At 52.1% G+C, this 16,028-nt stretch overlaps 4 protein-coding genes across 4 annotated transcripts; 2 read left to right on the top strand and 2 right to left on the bottom strand.

Moving 5' to 3' along the window:
- Positions 1 to 4,526: 4,526 nt before the first annotated feature.
- Positions 4,527 to 5,605, bottom strand: MRS44_000238 (uncharacterized protein; the record flags this gene model as incomplete). Its single annotated transcript, XM_046279583.2, has 5 exons — positions 4,527 to 4,679; positions 4,729 to 4,913; positions 4,971 to 5,197; positions 5,250 to 5,339; positions 5,391 to 5,605. 5 exons carry the CDS (start codon positions 5,603 to 5,605, stop codon positions 4,527 to 4,529), a joined length of 870 nt encoding a protein of 289 aa, XP_046129636.1.
- A 2,315-nt stretch (positions 5,606 to 7,920) lies between these two features.
- MRS44_000237 (uncharacterized protein) lies at positions 7,921 to 8,655 on the top strand (the record flags this gene model as incomplete). Its single annotated transcript, XM_046281425.2, has 1 exon — positions 7,921 to 8,655. The coding sequence occupies one exon, from the start codon at positions 7,921 to 7,923 to the stop codon at positions 8,653 to 8,655; it is 735 nt and encodes a 244-aa protein (XP_046129637.2).
- A 491-nt stretch (positions 8,656 to 9,146) lies between these two features.
- Positions 9,147 to 10,396, top strand: MRS44_000236 (uncharacterized protein; the record flags this gene model as incomplete). The annotated part of the gene is made up of 2 exons (XM_065623950.1): positions 9,147 to 9,482; positions 9,656 to 10,396. The coding sequence occupies 2 exons, from the start codon at positions 9,147 to 9,149 to the stop codon at positions 10,394 to 10,396; spliced, it is 1,077 nt and encodes a 358-aa protein (XP_065479688.1).
- A 1,242-nt stretch (positions 10,397 to 11,638) lies between these two features.
- Positions 11,639 to 15,521, bottom strand: MRS44_000235 (uncharacterized protein; the record flags this gene model as incomplete). The annotated part of the gene is made up of 3 exons (XM_046276899.2): positions 11,639 to 12,149; positions 12,201 to 12,518; positions 12,568 to 15,521. The coding sequence occupies 3 exons, from the start codon at positions 15,519 to 15,521 to the stop codon at positions 11,639 to 11,641; spliced, it is 3,783 nt and encodes a 1,260-aa protein (XP_046129639.2).
- Between the last annotated feature and the right edge of the window lie 507 nt (positions 15,522 to 16,028).

Raw genomic sequence — 16,028 nt, 5'->3', positions numbered from 1 at the left:
CGGGAAAGTCGTCGATAGTATGGGCTTCTATGGGCTTCCATGACCGACTTATGGCGTCCCGGCTGCACTCACGTCTCGCAGGAAAAGAAGATTCTCTCACCACCCATTCGAAAGAGAATTTGCTGAAAATACGGCCGCACGGTAGTACCACAGCGTCATGTGTGGCTTCCTCTAGCTATGCTCGGTGTCCACTAGGAGAACTCATCTTCTCATGGCAGAAGAACACCGAAGCCCAGCTGATAGTCTGGGGCGTGCAGCCTCCAATGGATCCAATCGGCTGCTACCCATTTGGTGCGAGGGACGGAATCCGAAGGATGCGTATAAAAGTGTGCCAAGGAGGCGTTGATGTATTCCTGACATATTTCAACGAGTGCTGCCTTTGTACTTCTATATAGGCTGTTGAAGCAGGGTAGTCGCAAGATGCTCGACTTGGAGCTTGTCCCAGACGACGCACACAACACCATATCAGTGGTGGCTAAGAGAGACCATGTACCCTTTCAGTAGGCGAGGTGACGCAAATCCGTCCTCCCATGTGTTATCTATTTGAGTGGTTGCCATGAGGGGGAACCCTTGAGAGAGTCTGGGTTGCCCAGAAACTGCGTGGTATGCTCGGCTGCATGGTATACTCGGCCATGAAAAGTACTTTCGGCCTCAAAGAACGCGCGAGGAGTCCATGAATTGTTTCATGTGGAGGGTAACTTATGCCATCTCCGAGTGTCGTGCCGACCCTTGGTTCTCTACCGGCTTGTCGAGCGCTTTGGTGCTCCGCCTTGGTCACGTCTCCGGTGTTTCTGGTTTTGATCATAAATCGTGCCTGACTATATATACCATCGTTCACTTCCAAGTCTGTTCGAAGTAGTCGGCTCGGATTTTGGTTGAAGTAACGATCGTCGCCATGAGAATGATCTATCCCACAGCCTCCCGGGTGAATGTGGTCGAAAGGCAAGGCTCAAGACACTCATCGTTTGAGTAGTCAATCTGGCAACGTTTCCATGTCAATGGTATGTCGTGGTGTGTGTAAAGATATCCTGAACCCATGCATGGCGGAATGCTTCTTAAATAATCCCTTTACTCCGCCCTTGGATTACGGCCAGTCAGACAGGTCAAGGTCAACAGCTTCAACCATTTTCAAGTTGTCGGACAAGAGAACGCAGAATGGCTGCGAGTGAAACTGCTAGCGTGTGAGGGAGTTTGAGGGATTTGTGAACGTATATAGCATCGGGTTCTCCACGCTGAAAAGTCCGCTTGTTTCGCGGTACCCAACCCTGCGCACCTCGTTCTGCAGGAGTCCGACGACCTGAGAAAACTTGCGACATGATTCGCATTCCTTTCGGGTTCCAAATGCACCGGAACCCCTCGAGGATGGTGACACGGGCCTCTGTCGATTTAAAAGACTTCCAAGGCAGAATCCCTTCACGTACTGGCAGACGTACGAGAGTGTAATGGAGGTCAACACTAAGCTCGATGGGCCTATGTTTCAAGAGCGTGAACTACTTCTGATCTGGCTCTTCCTTTGGAAAAGATATGTACAAGTGTGTATATATAAGGGGACTGGGGTCCGGCCCTGGCGTCGTTGGTGAGGGAATGGATGCCATGGGGGATGAGGTGAGAGGACGGGGAGAAGAGCGCCCTTTTAATACCCATTATCACGTGAGTTTTACGGCTTTGGTTCCGTTGTTCAATCAGTTCAAAAACCAGAGAGCAACATCAAGCTTTGCCTCAGCTTCCTCACCTTTGCCGGCTGGCTCATGCAGATGGTGGGAATCAGGCGCAAACACTTGCTTGACAAACCGCACTCTTCTTTCAGCTTTTCCTTGTGCATGTTTCTTAAAAGAATCTTAACAAGAATCATAACTCAGAAATCATTCATGTCCATGTCAGATTGAACCCCCGGTCTCACTCTTGAGGGGGCGATGGTCTAAGTGCGGCAGTCAACGGACATCATCCGCGAGACAAGTGCATACATAGATGTAAGGAGCTAAAGGATACTTTTCAGGCGCTTTGTATTTTATCGCTGATATGCTGCGTTGGGCCTATCTGAAATAAGCGCCAGCCATCTCTCACACTCGACCTCGCAGTGGACAGCTCATGGTGCAGGCTATACTAAATGCAAGACACAATAACAGCTACAACGGGCCTTCAAGTCCTCCTATGCATAGGTTCCAATGAGTGCCTCTCTTGAAAATCTTTCAATTAAACTATATATGTTGGCTCATAATGTCGCGAGTCGAGTATGAATGCCGAGCGTCCAACGAACACTGGTAGCTCTAGGGAGGACGATGACCAAGAAAAGCTTCATCTACACCTAGGTGAAGCGAAAGCCGCGAAATAACCCACTTCTCTCATTTAGAATGAGTTGACACTGCTGGTGAAGTATTTGTTGACAGCTCCCGTACGAAATCTGCTCGCAGATAGACCAGTTCTGAGGCCAATCCGGTGGCATGTAAGCGACTCTTATCCATGCTCATTAATAGACTACTATGGTAAAACATAATTAGACACAATTCTCTCATGCATGGTCAATTTCCATCTTCAGCTTAAGTGTCTACAAATATCACCAACCTCATTACTCCGTACACTCGAGCCAGTTAGGGCAGATGTTGTGATACGCACTAGCAGATGGATCCAAAGGATGTTTCTTTTCACGTATAGATAAGAAAATGCGTACTCATGTCGTGTAGAAGCTCAGTCACTCGCTTTTGGATATGCAGCCACGCATGTTGCTGGACTACAGTACGCGAATTCCCTCCTACCCCTGTCAAGGCGCCACCACGACACAGCTCGCAGAGCAAGACTGCATACAGCATCATGTTCACCTACCAGAACTCGAAGCATTCCAAGCCTCTGAAAGCCTTGAAGACCAGTGAAGAGATTTTCCATCCCCCACGCCGAAGCCCCTTTTCTTCTCTAAGGGCCTCAGTGGGTGGTATGTTGCGGCCCCCAACACATAATTAAACTAGTACTTGAGCCGAGACCAAATAATTCAGTGGATGAATATGTGGGCTTTGGGTCTCGTTTTAATATGGGATGAACTTGCTGCTGACGCGGAATTAGTTGAACATGCAGCTAGTGTTATTGCCAGGGATACCAGCACATGATATCAGCCACGTCAGGGGGCAACGAGAAGAATTGAACTCGTATTGTATATCAGGTTGAAAATAATGTGTCGGTATTGCCGTTGTGTCGAAATAAGTAAAGCTCCGTTATTTCCAGTCAAATGTGGTCATGTACGAGGAGTCGGTGATAGATTGTCCGTGGATGACACGGTCGCGCATTCTTATGTCCGAAACAACGCGATAAAACGTGATATTCCCGTCAACTGATTCTCCAACGTTTCACCGGGTCTAGATAAATCTAATAAATCCGATAGTCTCGATGATCAAAGCTTATCTAGATGATAAGCATCGCGCAACGGTCCAAGGTGGCATTTCCGCGGGACTAGACACGCGTTGAAGTCCTCTTTTCCCCAACACCGCGTAGCAAACTGCGGGGGAAACGCGTGTTGTTGGTTTCATTGTGGATCTGACATTCGGAGTTATCAAGAGATGTTGGCAGGTTCGCTTATCTCGTGTTGGCAGCAAAGAGGCAAATACGGCGCGCCAGCCAAACCTGAATCTGATGCTTTCTGCGTCACCAGTTTGCTGGCATCTCCCCCGCCTTTTTTGCAAGATCAGGATCCCATGGGAAGAGACAAGATGTTGGGTTGCGGATCCGGGGCAGACGGGGATAGTCCTTGCGCGTCGTGTGCCCAAAGCGGCCAACCCCGATCCCAAGGTTCAGGGGGTTGTGCATCCTTTCTCTGTGCGGGGAAGAATGGCCAGTTTGTGCACCATCCAGAACACGAAGCCGGGGATCCGGAGGAGGAGATCTGCAGATGCCCAGCCGCCGTCAGCGCCCGCAGCGTCGAGCATTGAGTGTGGTTGCCTTGAAGGATGGGGTTTGCGCATACAATTCTTCTTGTCCAGTCGTGTTGACATCCAGCCAAGTTGTTTGCCCCCCTTACGTTCTCGAAGCCGTAAGCGATGGGTGCAACCTGCATGCACAAGCTAGCAACACATGGGGGACGGCCTGGACCGCCCAACACGTGTTGCAACGAGGTTGATGCTTGCTGTACAAAGTATCTCTGGCGCATTAGCTTTATGTCCAACGTAGTTGGTTCAGTCTGTTCATCCCGTGTGCACATCTCGGTCTCTCACCTCCGCCGGACACGCAATGAAAATTCCACACCAAGAAGAGAATAGTAATTAGAGCAAACACATCTGGGGACGTCCCTGATGCCGACTAGATTTTGTCCGCTGCAAGTAAAAGCTACATTGGCCAATGCCAAGTATCCGATAATCAAATATAGTTCAAACAGAAGCTCGCTAATGCCTCTTATTTCCCCAAGAGGCCCGAGATTCCCAACAACAATAAACCACCCAATCCAACCGTTGACTGGAGCAACGCCTTCGACAACGCCACAAGGAAACAGGCTCTCGTGGAGCCTCCCTTCACCTCCTTTTCGACTTCTTCAGAGTGTAGTGTAATTAAGCCTGGCGCTCCTTCTCGCTCTTGCCCTTGATGACGGTCGACAGGTCGCCGACGGGGATCTGGATGGGGAAGTCGACGATGGCGAGGAGGACGGCGATGAGGATGTACCAGCCAGCCATGCAGGTGACGAAACCACAAGCACCACCAGCCTGTAACAAGTTAGTTTCTATTCTATCCATTAGAGTAGAGGGCACGTACAATAGTCAGCTTCTGAGCCAGCTTGGCCTTGCCAGTAAAGTCCTGAGCCAGAGTCCAGAAAGCAGCAGTCAGGAGCATGAAGCAGAACCACAGGCTGAAGAAGATGGCGACGAAGACGAGGTTGGTGCGGAGCGAGCAGATGAGGAAGACAAAGGTCAAGACACCCATGAACAGCAGCCAGAAACCTGCAATTCTAGTCAGCTATACCACTCGATAACCGTTTGATTTCTGTAGAAGCTTACCGAGACTAGCGTTGAAGCCCGTGGTGGTGAGACCCTCGGCGGCAGACTCAGCATCGGCGGGAGCATACGCGGCGTAGGTGCCAAAGGCAGGGATGAGGGTACCGCCGTAGGAGAACCAGAAGCCACCGAAGGAGCAGAAGACGCAGGCGGGGAAGCTGTTTCCGAGAACCCACTCGAGGATACCGCCGACGAGCATGAGGAGACCGCCCATGAAGACGTAGACGGCGCTGATGATGTTGTTAGTATGGAATATAGGAGAGGTGGATGCGTGAAGCTTACTTGTCGGAAGCACCACTGCCGCCGGCGCCTCGCCAGCCCATGAGACAGCAGGTCAGGGGAGTGAAGGCGAGAAGGAAGCCAACGAGGGCGCTGTGTCTTTGTCAGTGACTTGATGCCATAATGGGAGCTCGATGGGCGTACATGGGAGTAGGGTTGCCAAAGGTCTGTCGAAGGTTTCCCTTGACCTCGTTCATGGGGGAGAGGTAGAGCTTCTCGAACAGCTCAGGGCTCATCTGGACGCTGGCCGCGGAGCGGAACTGCTTGAGGGCATCCATGCGCTGGGCCTCGGGGTCGTAGTTGCCGTTCATGCCATTGTGCTTCTCGTGGAGCTGCTCGGTGTGCTCGGTGGTGGCCATTGTGGTGATGGTATCCAGAGTGATGGACCTCTCGAGGATGAGGAAAAGGGATAGGAGTGAAAAGGGAGGCGTCAAGAATCGATTTCCTCTTGGACGGGGATGGGTATCTTGATGTTGCTCGAGAAGAAGAAGAAAGAAGTTGATGAAACCAGTCAATGTCGAGACTCAATTCGAGAATGTCGAGGAGGAGGAACGAGGTGAACCCCAGACTTATATCAGGCCATTGGCATCTGCAAGAGAAAAAGCCCTTCCAAGGACCAGGTCCCCCAGATTGGCACGGAACAAGGGGCGCCACCCTTTGATCCGGTCCCCCCCATGCATTAGCAGGCCAGTCTTACTGACTCTCTGTGTGCTTTTTCCCCAGTTCTCATGGTGGTACCAAGAAAAAACTAAGCCAGATCTCCACCACTAGGGAAGAGGAGCCAAGACGATCTCTTGTGTCTCCTCCCCCAAGCGCCGCCTGTCCGTTCAGGCGTACTGTAACCATACAGCTTGCTACAAGGTGGCGCCGCCGGTCCAACCGTAACGAGTCAAGGGCAGCATGTGCCGGCCTGAGCCCAGTGTCTAGGATTCATCAGGGCAACGGACAGGGGGATACAGACTAACGATCTTCTCCATGAAAGGTACGTACAGAGTGTGTGGACCAACGCCTCTTCTTCCTCTGGTTGCGGGGGACGAACACTAGTCAAAAGTTGGAGTCCCCAGGAAATTCCCCACACGATCCCTTCGCCCGACGAGGATTCGACCAAGCAGAGGAGGCCAAACAGCCCTAAAGCCTCACCGTCGTTCTGGATGCGGAGGGGGGACAGGTTGCATGGGGTCCCAGGAATGGGCGTTGTTGGGGATCTCTCTGTAGAAGGGGAAGAGACCACCAAAGGCGGAATCCATCCTCCGGCCAACCGAGAGCCTGGTCGTCTACACTACGCGCCGTTGACGGGGCTTTTTTGTGAGGGGATGGACAGTGTGGAGGAGACATTCTAGACGTGGAGGAAGCCAAGAGAGAAGGACGCTTGCTTGGTGAAGCAGCTGACCTCGAAGCATGACCCCTTCACCAGCTCTGGATCAAAGGGGGGCTGCATCTGGGGAAGAGGATCTCCAGAAGACAAGACCAACCCCATGTTTTCCTTGATCGTTGATCGGGGCCCCGGACTGATGCCAATTCCCCGGGCTTTTGATGTGGACATGGTGTTCCGTGGTCATGGTTGGCTCTCAACCAGAAGCAAACCTTCGGATCCGCATCTCGTTTTGTGGATATACATACACACTGAGAATCTCCTCGTGTGTGTACTACGTACGACGTGGCAGAGCTTCACTCTCTTGGAAAGATGTGCGTTGATGGGTCGATCATGGCGCGTGCCGGTTGCAGATTGATATGGGTAGCATTTGCGTGTACAGCCTCTCCAAATGGCTTGGAGCTTCTTCAATACGCCCGCCTGTAAATGAGATGCCAAGCCAAGACTGCACTTTACGTACTGGAAATACACCTTCTCCAAATTCTCGACGGGCCGTTTTAGCACAAGCATGCCAGGGTATGTTTTGTTTTTCCTTCAGCCCTTCCAGGCCTTGACAGTATCAATACGAGAATTCGAGAGTTGCTAGCGTCCTCTATTCAAGAAACAGGTCTGCTTCCCATTCTGGAAACCCCATGACTTCACAATGAAGATCATGACCATCTTTCAACAACATCCTCAACTCCCTTTTCCCCATGCTTCTTGACTGTCACCCCTGCAAAACAGCCTAATGCACCAAGTGAGATGAGGGGAAAAAAGAACCACCGTACATTAGCTTGCGGCTCCGAAGCACCCGCTAGTATCCGCCAAAACGCGGCTCCGCCTTTTAGCACTGCAACCGGGGGGGAATGCATGCATGAGAGTAGAACCAATGAGGTGCTTGCTCGGTACTTGCTTCTCCAAGGCCGGAGTAAAGAAGGACCGAGTTTCATCAAGGGTCTGGTCGAGCCGTCATGGATATTCGAGATGAACATGTTCACCATGGGAACTCGATCAGAAGATGAACAGTTTAATCGCAATTTAACGCTTCCATCGTAATTACAATTTTTCAATGGCTTGTTATTTACTTGAAGTTGAAAGAAACAACTGGGAAATTGGCTTATTGTCCGTTCCTGACGTTGCTGTTTCTGGGGCCTGACTTACACGTCGATGTTGTCATGATGAGTAGACGACTCTATCGACGACGTCACGAACAGAAGCAGTAGAAAACCAAGTGAACATTCAGTCATGTCTAACCATCCTCTATCTGCTGAATCTCACAGTTCTAACAATTCTAATAATTCTATAATCTCACCTATCTACATCATGAAGCAGGTCTTTGGCGCAAGCCAGCAACGTTCCGCCGCCGTCCCCATCGGCGCAGGAGTAGCCCTCCTCGGCGCCGGCATCTACTACAAGTCCAGAAGCAAGCCCCAGGTCAGCGAGGAGCAGGCGCGCAGCGACCGAGCCCAGGCCAAGAGGGACGAGGGCCTCTCGGGCGCGGGCGTTGGGGGTAACGCCGTAACTGGCGGCCACGAGCTGAGCCACGTCAACCCCCAGAGGAGTGAAGGGTCTACCGCGCCCCTGGAGAAGCTTCCCAGCGGGGGAGTAGGCGGGGGCGTCGGCGCCGGAGGTGCAAACGTCCGCTCCATCGAGATGACGACCAAGCAGCGCGGGGGCACGTCGCCGAGCGGTGCATCCGGCAGTGCCATCTTGGGCAGCATATTCGGTACCGGGGCAACTGCAGAGTCCGGCACCGGGGGCGAGACCAAGGACACGCGGGTGGCGAGCAACTATGACGGGACGCCCACAAGGAGGAACGCGACGCACCACGATCAGCACCAACCTCGAGTGCCCAAGTCCGGCAACGCCGCCGGCAGTCAGGGGCACGACGACGGTGGTCAGGACGGCAGAAGCGGCCAGAGCTTGTCGCAGACTTTGCAGGGTGCCTTTGGTCAAGGAGGAAAGAGAGCTACTGAGCCGGATGATCACAACGCTGACTTTCGCAACACCAAGATTGCGAGCAACCACGCTGAGACGCCGACCAAGAGAGCAGCCTAGGGGGGTGAGAGACGATGAGGTCTCGATGCCTTGATGCCTTGTACGAGATGCAAAAGCCCGTAAAAGCAAACAAGATTGAACAGAGTTGCCCAAAGCTGTTAATCTCCTCTTGTCCAAGGGTGCCCGAGATTGGATGTGCCTCGAGTGAAACAGCACCACGCGTGAAGCTAGAGTTCTTTTGTTGAGTTCTGTGCTCTCGGCCTTACTGGAGAGAGCAATCCTCAGCTCAGCAGGACGGAGATCAATCTCCCCTTGGGACGCCATAGTGTGTTGAGCTGAAGCTGACGGGGGAGACATCCTCCTAGCAACTTCCTTCCCACGAGTAGTGTTGCATTCCCAGGTTTTGCTAGATCTCATCCGTGCATTACCCCCTTGAATCCGAGATTCAGAGAGACTTGAAAGGAGATCCAAGATGTGCTGACAAGAGATTCGACTGTGATGTGTCAGTTGGTTCCTCGAGCCAATCGACTCTCTGCTCAGCTTGGCCCTCCATGTCTCCGGCCACTACCCCAGAATCTCTTCCCCTTGTCCCGCTGCAAGATCTGCGTGTTCGGTCAACCCCCGGATTTTGTGACAGTTCTTTCTTTTCTCCGCTTAGTGTTGGATCAGACCTGCTGCAGCTCTCGCCTCGTCAACCACCATTTCCCCGGATACTTTTGCTCCACGCTCTGCGGGTACGTCCAGAAGACCAAGATGGCGGCCGTCTTGTTCAGGGCCCGTTGCGCCAGCGACTGGTTCGGCCGGTGGCGCCGCCAGAGCTTGTACTCGGACATAAGGACTGCGTTGCCAAGGACATTGACGACGCGAAACATGCTGCTCAAGGGTTGGTACGTTGTTCTTTCACACACAAGTTCCCAGTGTGACTTACATGTTGCTGGCGACAAAAAAGATGGTTGCGACGTCAGCTGGTGACGGCCTCCCTGGTCTGTTCTGAGCACTCCCGAGTATCGTGAGCAGGGGAGGAATCCAGAGTCCTAGGATTCCAAGCTCTAGTATCAAGGTCCAGTGGTACGTCCTCAGCTCTACGTTTCTCAACAGCGTCAGGCAGAATACCCAAGACGCCATAAAGAAGTTGACCTACTCCCGTCAGCACAACCTCTTGAAACAGAAGAAACCTACTTACAATCGTAGGGGCCAGAACCATCTTCTCCTTGTTATAAAAGCCCCAACACAGAGCCGACCCTATAATCGTAACGAAACCCTGCGCAATCCCCACGAGGAAGAAGTAAAAGAGCATCCAGTGAAACCTCCTGTAGCACACGCGGTGAAACTCTGGCTCGTTCCACGCCGCCCCGGATGTGACGGGATACCCGCAGTACCGGCACACCCAGACGCTCGCCCACGTCCCGAGGGTGTACCTACGCCCGACCATGAAGCCTCCCCTCGCGGCGACGCAGTCGAGGCACTCGCTGGCCAAGGGATACCGGGCGTCCGACTCGTCGGCCCGGATGAGCGTATCCCTCAGGGGGTCGTAGCAGAGGCACCGGTAGCACGTCGACAGGAGCTCAAACTTGATGCCCGGGAACACCTCACGGATGACGGGCTTGCTGATGCGGCCTCGGAGGGCTCGGCATGTCCGTCGCAGGGACTCAACCTGTCCAAAGGTGAGGTGCTCCATGATCATCATATGGAGCTCTGTCGGGAGCTTGACGAGGCCGTTGTTGGTATTGGCGACTGTCCACCGATGCGACTGATCCTCAGTTGCTGTGTGTCCAACCACCCTCTTCTCGGGTTTTGTTGAGTCCGACCCCAACGCAGCCTCGTCGTCAATGAGCACCGCGTCCCCAAATAACTGTTGACGTATTCGATGTATTGTCCTAAAAGACGGCATTGTTGATAATTCAAAACCTCGGTAGTTGTCCATGATTGCAAAAAACAAAAGTTAAAGAGACCAAAGCGGTCGTTATATCAAGAGCAGAGACTCTCTTGGCCTTGGCTCACGGGGCATCATCTTTTGACCTTGTATACCCCAACCAACAAATCATACGAGCTCCTGTTGAGGCTCGCAAAAAAATAAAAATAAAAAAATAAAAAAAAGGAATTGAACCTCGGGATGACGAAATGCGTTCCAGGTACACGGAAATGGCAAAATGTCTGCTCAAACATCCAACGCAGGCACAGTCAGACGACCACTATCCAATGGGGACATGTCAAAGTGGTGTTGAAATTCGCTGGCAGGACCCATCTTGCCCAGGCCATCTGGCGCTGATGGGAAGCTTATTACTTCTAAAGAGAATTGCCAAGAAGCATGTGCAAGTAGAGGCTGAAACGACTTCACGTGGGAAAATGAAGCGGTCAAATTGCCTGCGCGGGCTTGGACCTGCGAAAGATACGAACGAGGTAAAATCCCCGACGGAGAGTTGACCAAAAAGGGTTGCTCAATGCGCTTCTAGACCTGGACCCAATCGCCACGCGGCTCCCAGGCTGACTCGCTGACATGTAGGGTAAGGCTGACTACTTGATTCAGGAGGAAAGGTTGGACCCTGGATATTGTAAAAGGAATAAAAGAGGATGATGCATCTGCATAGTAAGCCTTCGGTCCGAATATGCTGTTTCTGTTGTTGAAGACGCTGTCATGGAGTCGTTGTAAAGGGGGAGATTGGAAATGTCGTTACCTGGGCACCTGACTGAATCACTCACTTACAAACACCGTGACCTGCCACTTGCAACTTACGATGATTCGTAACATGACATTTTAAGAAAAACGAGATAAGGATATTAATATGGATACGATTTTCCTCTCTGCACGAGGCCAATCAGGCAATTTTACTTTGCCTTCAGCCCTACGAATAAGCACAATTCCGTCACCTGTTCATGTACTGATCTCTGCTAAAGGCATTGCCTTGACAACCTGAATTCACATGTCAACTCCTACCTGACAGGCCAACAAGATTCTTCCAGAAACTGCACCCTTGCTTGTCCAAACTCCGATAGATAGAACATTCCCACTGTAAAATCATCGCTCTCCCATGGATAGCCTCAATCATCGCAGCGGAAGCGTCATCCGCTTACCGCCTCGCCCACCCCGTCCAACACCGACAAACCCCCCTCCGGAGCTAGCATCCATCTTCCTGGCCAGATTGTTCAGTTCCTTAAGAAGACAACACGCCGCCACCACGCGGAAACTCTGCAGCTCCCCAGTCCCGTGATACACAAACGGGGCATCTTCCTTTTTGATACAAGCAACGGCGACGCACGCCCAGCAAAGCTCCACCACGTCCTCTCTCCACCGGTTCGGAGCCGCGGCAGACGCCTCGGTAGCCGTGCTCAGGGTCTCGGCGTCGTTACCAACGCCACGGTCGCGGATTTGCTTGACGATGAACGTCATGATGCGGTCGATTTCCTCCTTTAGCTTGATGGATGAATCGCGTTGCCGTCGCGTCTGGCCACCTCTCTTGTTCAGGATGAATCCGCAAAAGACTTCAACCTCGGACAGACATGAGCGCGCATTCTCTGAAAAGCGCAACATGTTGTCCGAAATAGTCGACTCATAACTGGCGAGTCAGTCAGTATGGTTCATTTCCAGGCGCGTACTCACAACTTACTCGTTGCGAATCTTCCAAGCCTCCCCAGTTTTGCGTTTCCAATCGATATCGAGCTTGAACTTGACAATCTCGTTCTCGACAATGGTTAGTAGCTGATCCCAAACCGATGGCCCACCCGTTTCAATCTTGCGATGAATATTCTCATGCCAGATTTTATTCTCATCAACGCTCCGGTATAGATGGCCGAGGATCTTTGTCGACTTGTAGTACTTTGGCTTCGCTCGAGCCATGATGTCATCCTCGTCGTACTCCTCGGGGTCTCCAATATGATCAATCTGGCCGAGGTCATAGAGCTTCAGTGGTGGCGCCATCGCCAGACTGGTGTCCTAGTTAGTAGATGTGCCAATTGCTTCAACACTGCACTTACAAATCGGGCCGAAAGCGCGGTGGCTTTGGCAATTTCTTGACCTCCACTGGGATACCCGTCTTTGAGAAGTCAACAGCCGTAGAGTGCATCTCTGCCAATGAAACACACTCAGGATGAAGCGTTCCCGAGTCGTGAGAGTCGGCCAACATGACATGACGTGTTGCAATCATGCCCAAGATGTCGGTTCTCATGAAATTGATAAAGAAATCGGCAATGTCCTTGGGAGTTACTGTGCGATCCAGTGGCTTAGGCGTGACTCGTGGATAGTTGGCTGGAGCAAAGACCTTTTCCGGCATGGCCCGTTCATCCCAGATGATGTTATACAAATCTCCATCGAGGTCGCCTCCGCTCAGTTGACTCGGTAGGTCGCGATCGCCCTTTTGACTGAAAACAATGCAGTTTTGGAGTTTCCTGAGGGGATGGCCTTCGGGAGGTGTCACCATCTTGACGACTTGGATATCTCCTGGGTGTAGAGCTGGCGAGCGAGTGACCAAGATAATCCCATCCTCAAGCGTAGCGTTAATACGCCTGCCATTCTCCACACCAGACGTCTTGTCGTAAGTGACATAGACTTGGCGCTCCTTGAGGAAACCCGTCTCATCCATGACACCAAAGAGAGTCACGCCCTTCTCAACCGGAATACGGGCCTTGTGTTTGAGAAGTCTCAGCTCCCGTAGGACGACATGCTCAACAGCCGATCTGAGAAACTTGTCCCTGCGGTAATCGATGCCCATCCTGTCCAGCTGTTTCACAAGCTTGGGAAGGCCCATGTTGACGCCAATTGTCTGGTATTCCAGGAATGTGCTAGTGTTGTGCGCGCTCGCCGTGACGCCACGCAACACGTTGAGCGCCTTGTTCTGCAAGTCAAAAAACCAATCATTCTGGGTTCCCATGTCTTCTAGAATTTTGATCATTTGACGATTCAAGAAAAGACGCAGGGGTTTCGCCGATGTATCACAGATTCCAAGCTCCGTCAGATCGTTGCTTGGAAACTTCATCATCGACTCCTTTCGAATACAGAACGTCTTGCCCTCAAGTCTGGTGTCTAGTGAGAGCATCCCCTTGCAGCCGCCCCAGCGGATTTGAAGACAGGTTGGTGCGGCAGAGCGCATGGGAAGATACATCCAGACATCTTCCAGGGCGTCCTGGGAAATTGTCCCAACACCGTCACTGAACACTCGTGAGCCATCGGCGGTCTTGATGTCCGGGATGTCTCGAGTCGTGATGCTGTTTTCGAAGAGTGGCACTGCGTATGGGGTCTCCGAGAACGCCTGGCCAATTCGTGCTGCGCACTTGGCTGGGACTCGAATATCCTGGAAGTCTCCTAGAGCCTCCAGAATCACAGAGATCGTCTGGCTCTGGTAGTTTCCATCGACAAAAGGAGACGCGAACCAAGCCGAGTGGGAACGTAACGACGAATGGGAGAACCCGAGAAAGGTATACTTCCTCCCGGCAATATCGATACCATTATCCATGACTTTTCGGTACCGACTGAAGGTGTCCTCATTGTCGATGCGGGGGTTAAAGTTCAAATCCTGACCATCCTCCTCGCAGAATATGACCCGTAGAAACGAGTCATTGTTTTCCGGAAACATTCTCAGCACTCTGTTCTTGCTCTCAGCATCGGGGCCGCGGAGAAGCACTCGTGTGGGTGTGACCAAAGCCTTGAGGACCCAAACCTGGTGATCTGGTAGTTTGGATCCGTAGATTCTGTCCCTCTGAGGATTCTTCTCCCGATACCCGTCCTCTGCTTCCATGATCTCTTTCATGATGCTCACCACATCCAGCTCTAAAGGGTCGGTACCAGGACAAGGGTAAGGGATTTGTTGGAACAGCGTCTTCATCGTATTAGTCGTAACAGGAATGGCAGCCTTCTTCTCCTTGGCGTCGATTGCAACCTGTTCTAGAATATCGCAAAGCTGCATCCCACTAGAGGGGTTGATGTAGTTGTTCCATACGAGAGCCTGGACCTGGAACAAGATGGGGAACGGCACAAGTCCAGTTGAGAGAAGGCGCTTGGCCCTTTCGATCAGCTGATGTCGTCCTCGCACCGCGTTGATGCTCGCGTCTTCCATATAGCTCCATTGAACTGATGGAAGTTCATGGTTGGTGACGGCCAGGATGTCTCGTGATTTGATCAAGCGCAAAATGTTGTCAAAGTCGCCCGCATGCATCAAATAGACGCGATAGACGAGACAACTTGACGAGTACGCATGAAACAAGCCCCAATCGTTAATCTCCTGAGCTCGCTTCCACTTGACGTTCTTGTTGTCTGGTGCACTATGGGGGCGGTAGATACGAGGTGGTTCCTGTAGAACCAACGTGAATGAATTGTCACTGCGGCTGGCGATGAGATCCTGGATCGAGTCATTGTGAAAATCCAAGCGAGCACCAAAATCCACTTCGATAGTGAGCCACTGTGGTGTGAACTTGCCCTTGGTGAGACTGGGCAAGGTCAAAGCCACCTGTTCAACAAAGGTGAGTGTCTTTGCAGGGCCACGAAATGTATTGCCGCCGCAGCTGAGACCTCGAACCCAGAAGGCTTGTGTAGGTGCTTCCGGATCCCTCGCAGTCGAATTTGCCTTCTGTTCACGGTCATGCTTGAGGTGCGCGATAACATGCTTGTCGATAGGCCGTGTACTCTTTTCCACATACACGGCGGTTTTGAGGATGTAGAGGCGGGCAATAGCGCGCGGCTTGATCCTTGGACGCAGTGGATTTCCTGGAGGCTCATTTTCCTTTTGCTGGTCTGCCTCGGGCATGTACTTACCATGCTTGCTCAAGAACTTCTGGCCGTCTGTGGCGCGGAGAAACTTGATCCAGCCTTGAGGTCTTCGTTTGGCTTTGTCGCATGTCCAGTCTGAGATGTTCAGGGCCGTCATAAAAGGGGTCAACTCCCGCTTGAAGCTCTCTTCTGACAAGTCCTGTGGGACACTTCTGCAGAAAAGTTCCATCTTGGCGGCTGAGGTTTTGAGCACGAAGCGCTCAGCTCTGTGATGGTACTTTTAATGGTCCGACCACTCTGCCAAGTTGGAGAGTCACGTTGAATAGAGCCGTCAGGCCCCGGGAATTGTAGGTCAAGAAGACCAAATACCACTTGAGGGCATCAAGTTGGGTGCCTTTTCTGTATCTGTGTCAGTGCGGAGCTCTGCTTTTGACTGCGATAGCTTGCTCACTACAGCTTCTCTTCCAAAACGCTAAGCAGCAGAAATGACCCCTCTTCCACGTCAGCTGAGGTGGCAGCTTGCAGACTGTGACGCCGCAAGACAGAAACAGATTGGGCGAGCGGGAAGCTTCATGCGGGAGGCCGACCGCGACGAGAGCCTGACAAGTGCCGAATTAACATGGGAGGGAGATGAGAGAAGAGGAACCAGTAGAGAACAGGAGATGTTGAAAGGGGAAAGCTCCAGAGAATGACAAAAATCAACTTCTCCCCTCTATCAACAGTAGACCACAATCTG

The sequence above is a fragment of the Fusarium solani genome (assembly GCF_023522795.1).
Source record: "Fusarium solani strain SB1 chromosome Unknown bctg00000000, whole genome shotgun sequence".
NCBI lineage: Eukaryota > Fungi > Ascomycota > Sordariomycetes > Hypocreales > Nectriaceae > Fusarium > Fusarium solani.
This window is presented reverse-complemented; position numbering and strand designations above follow the sequence as displayed.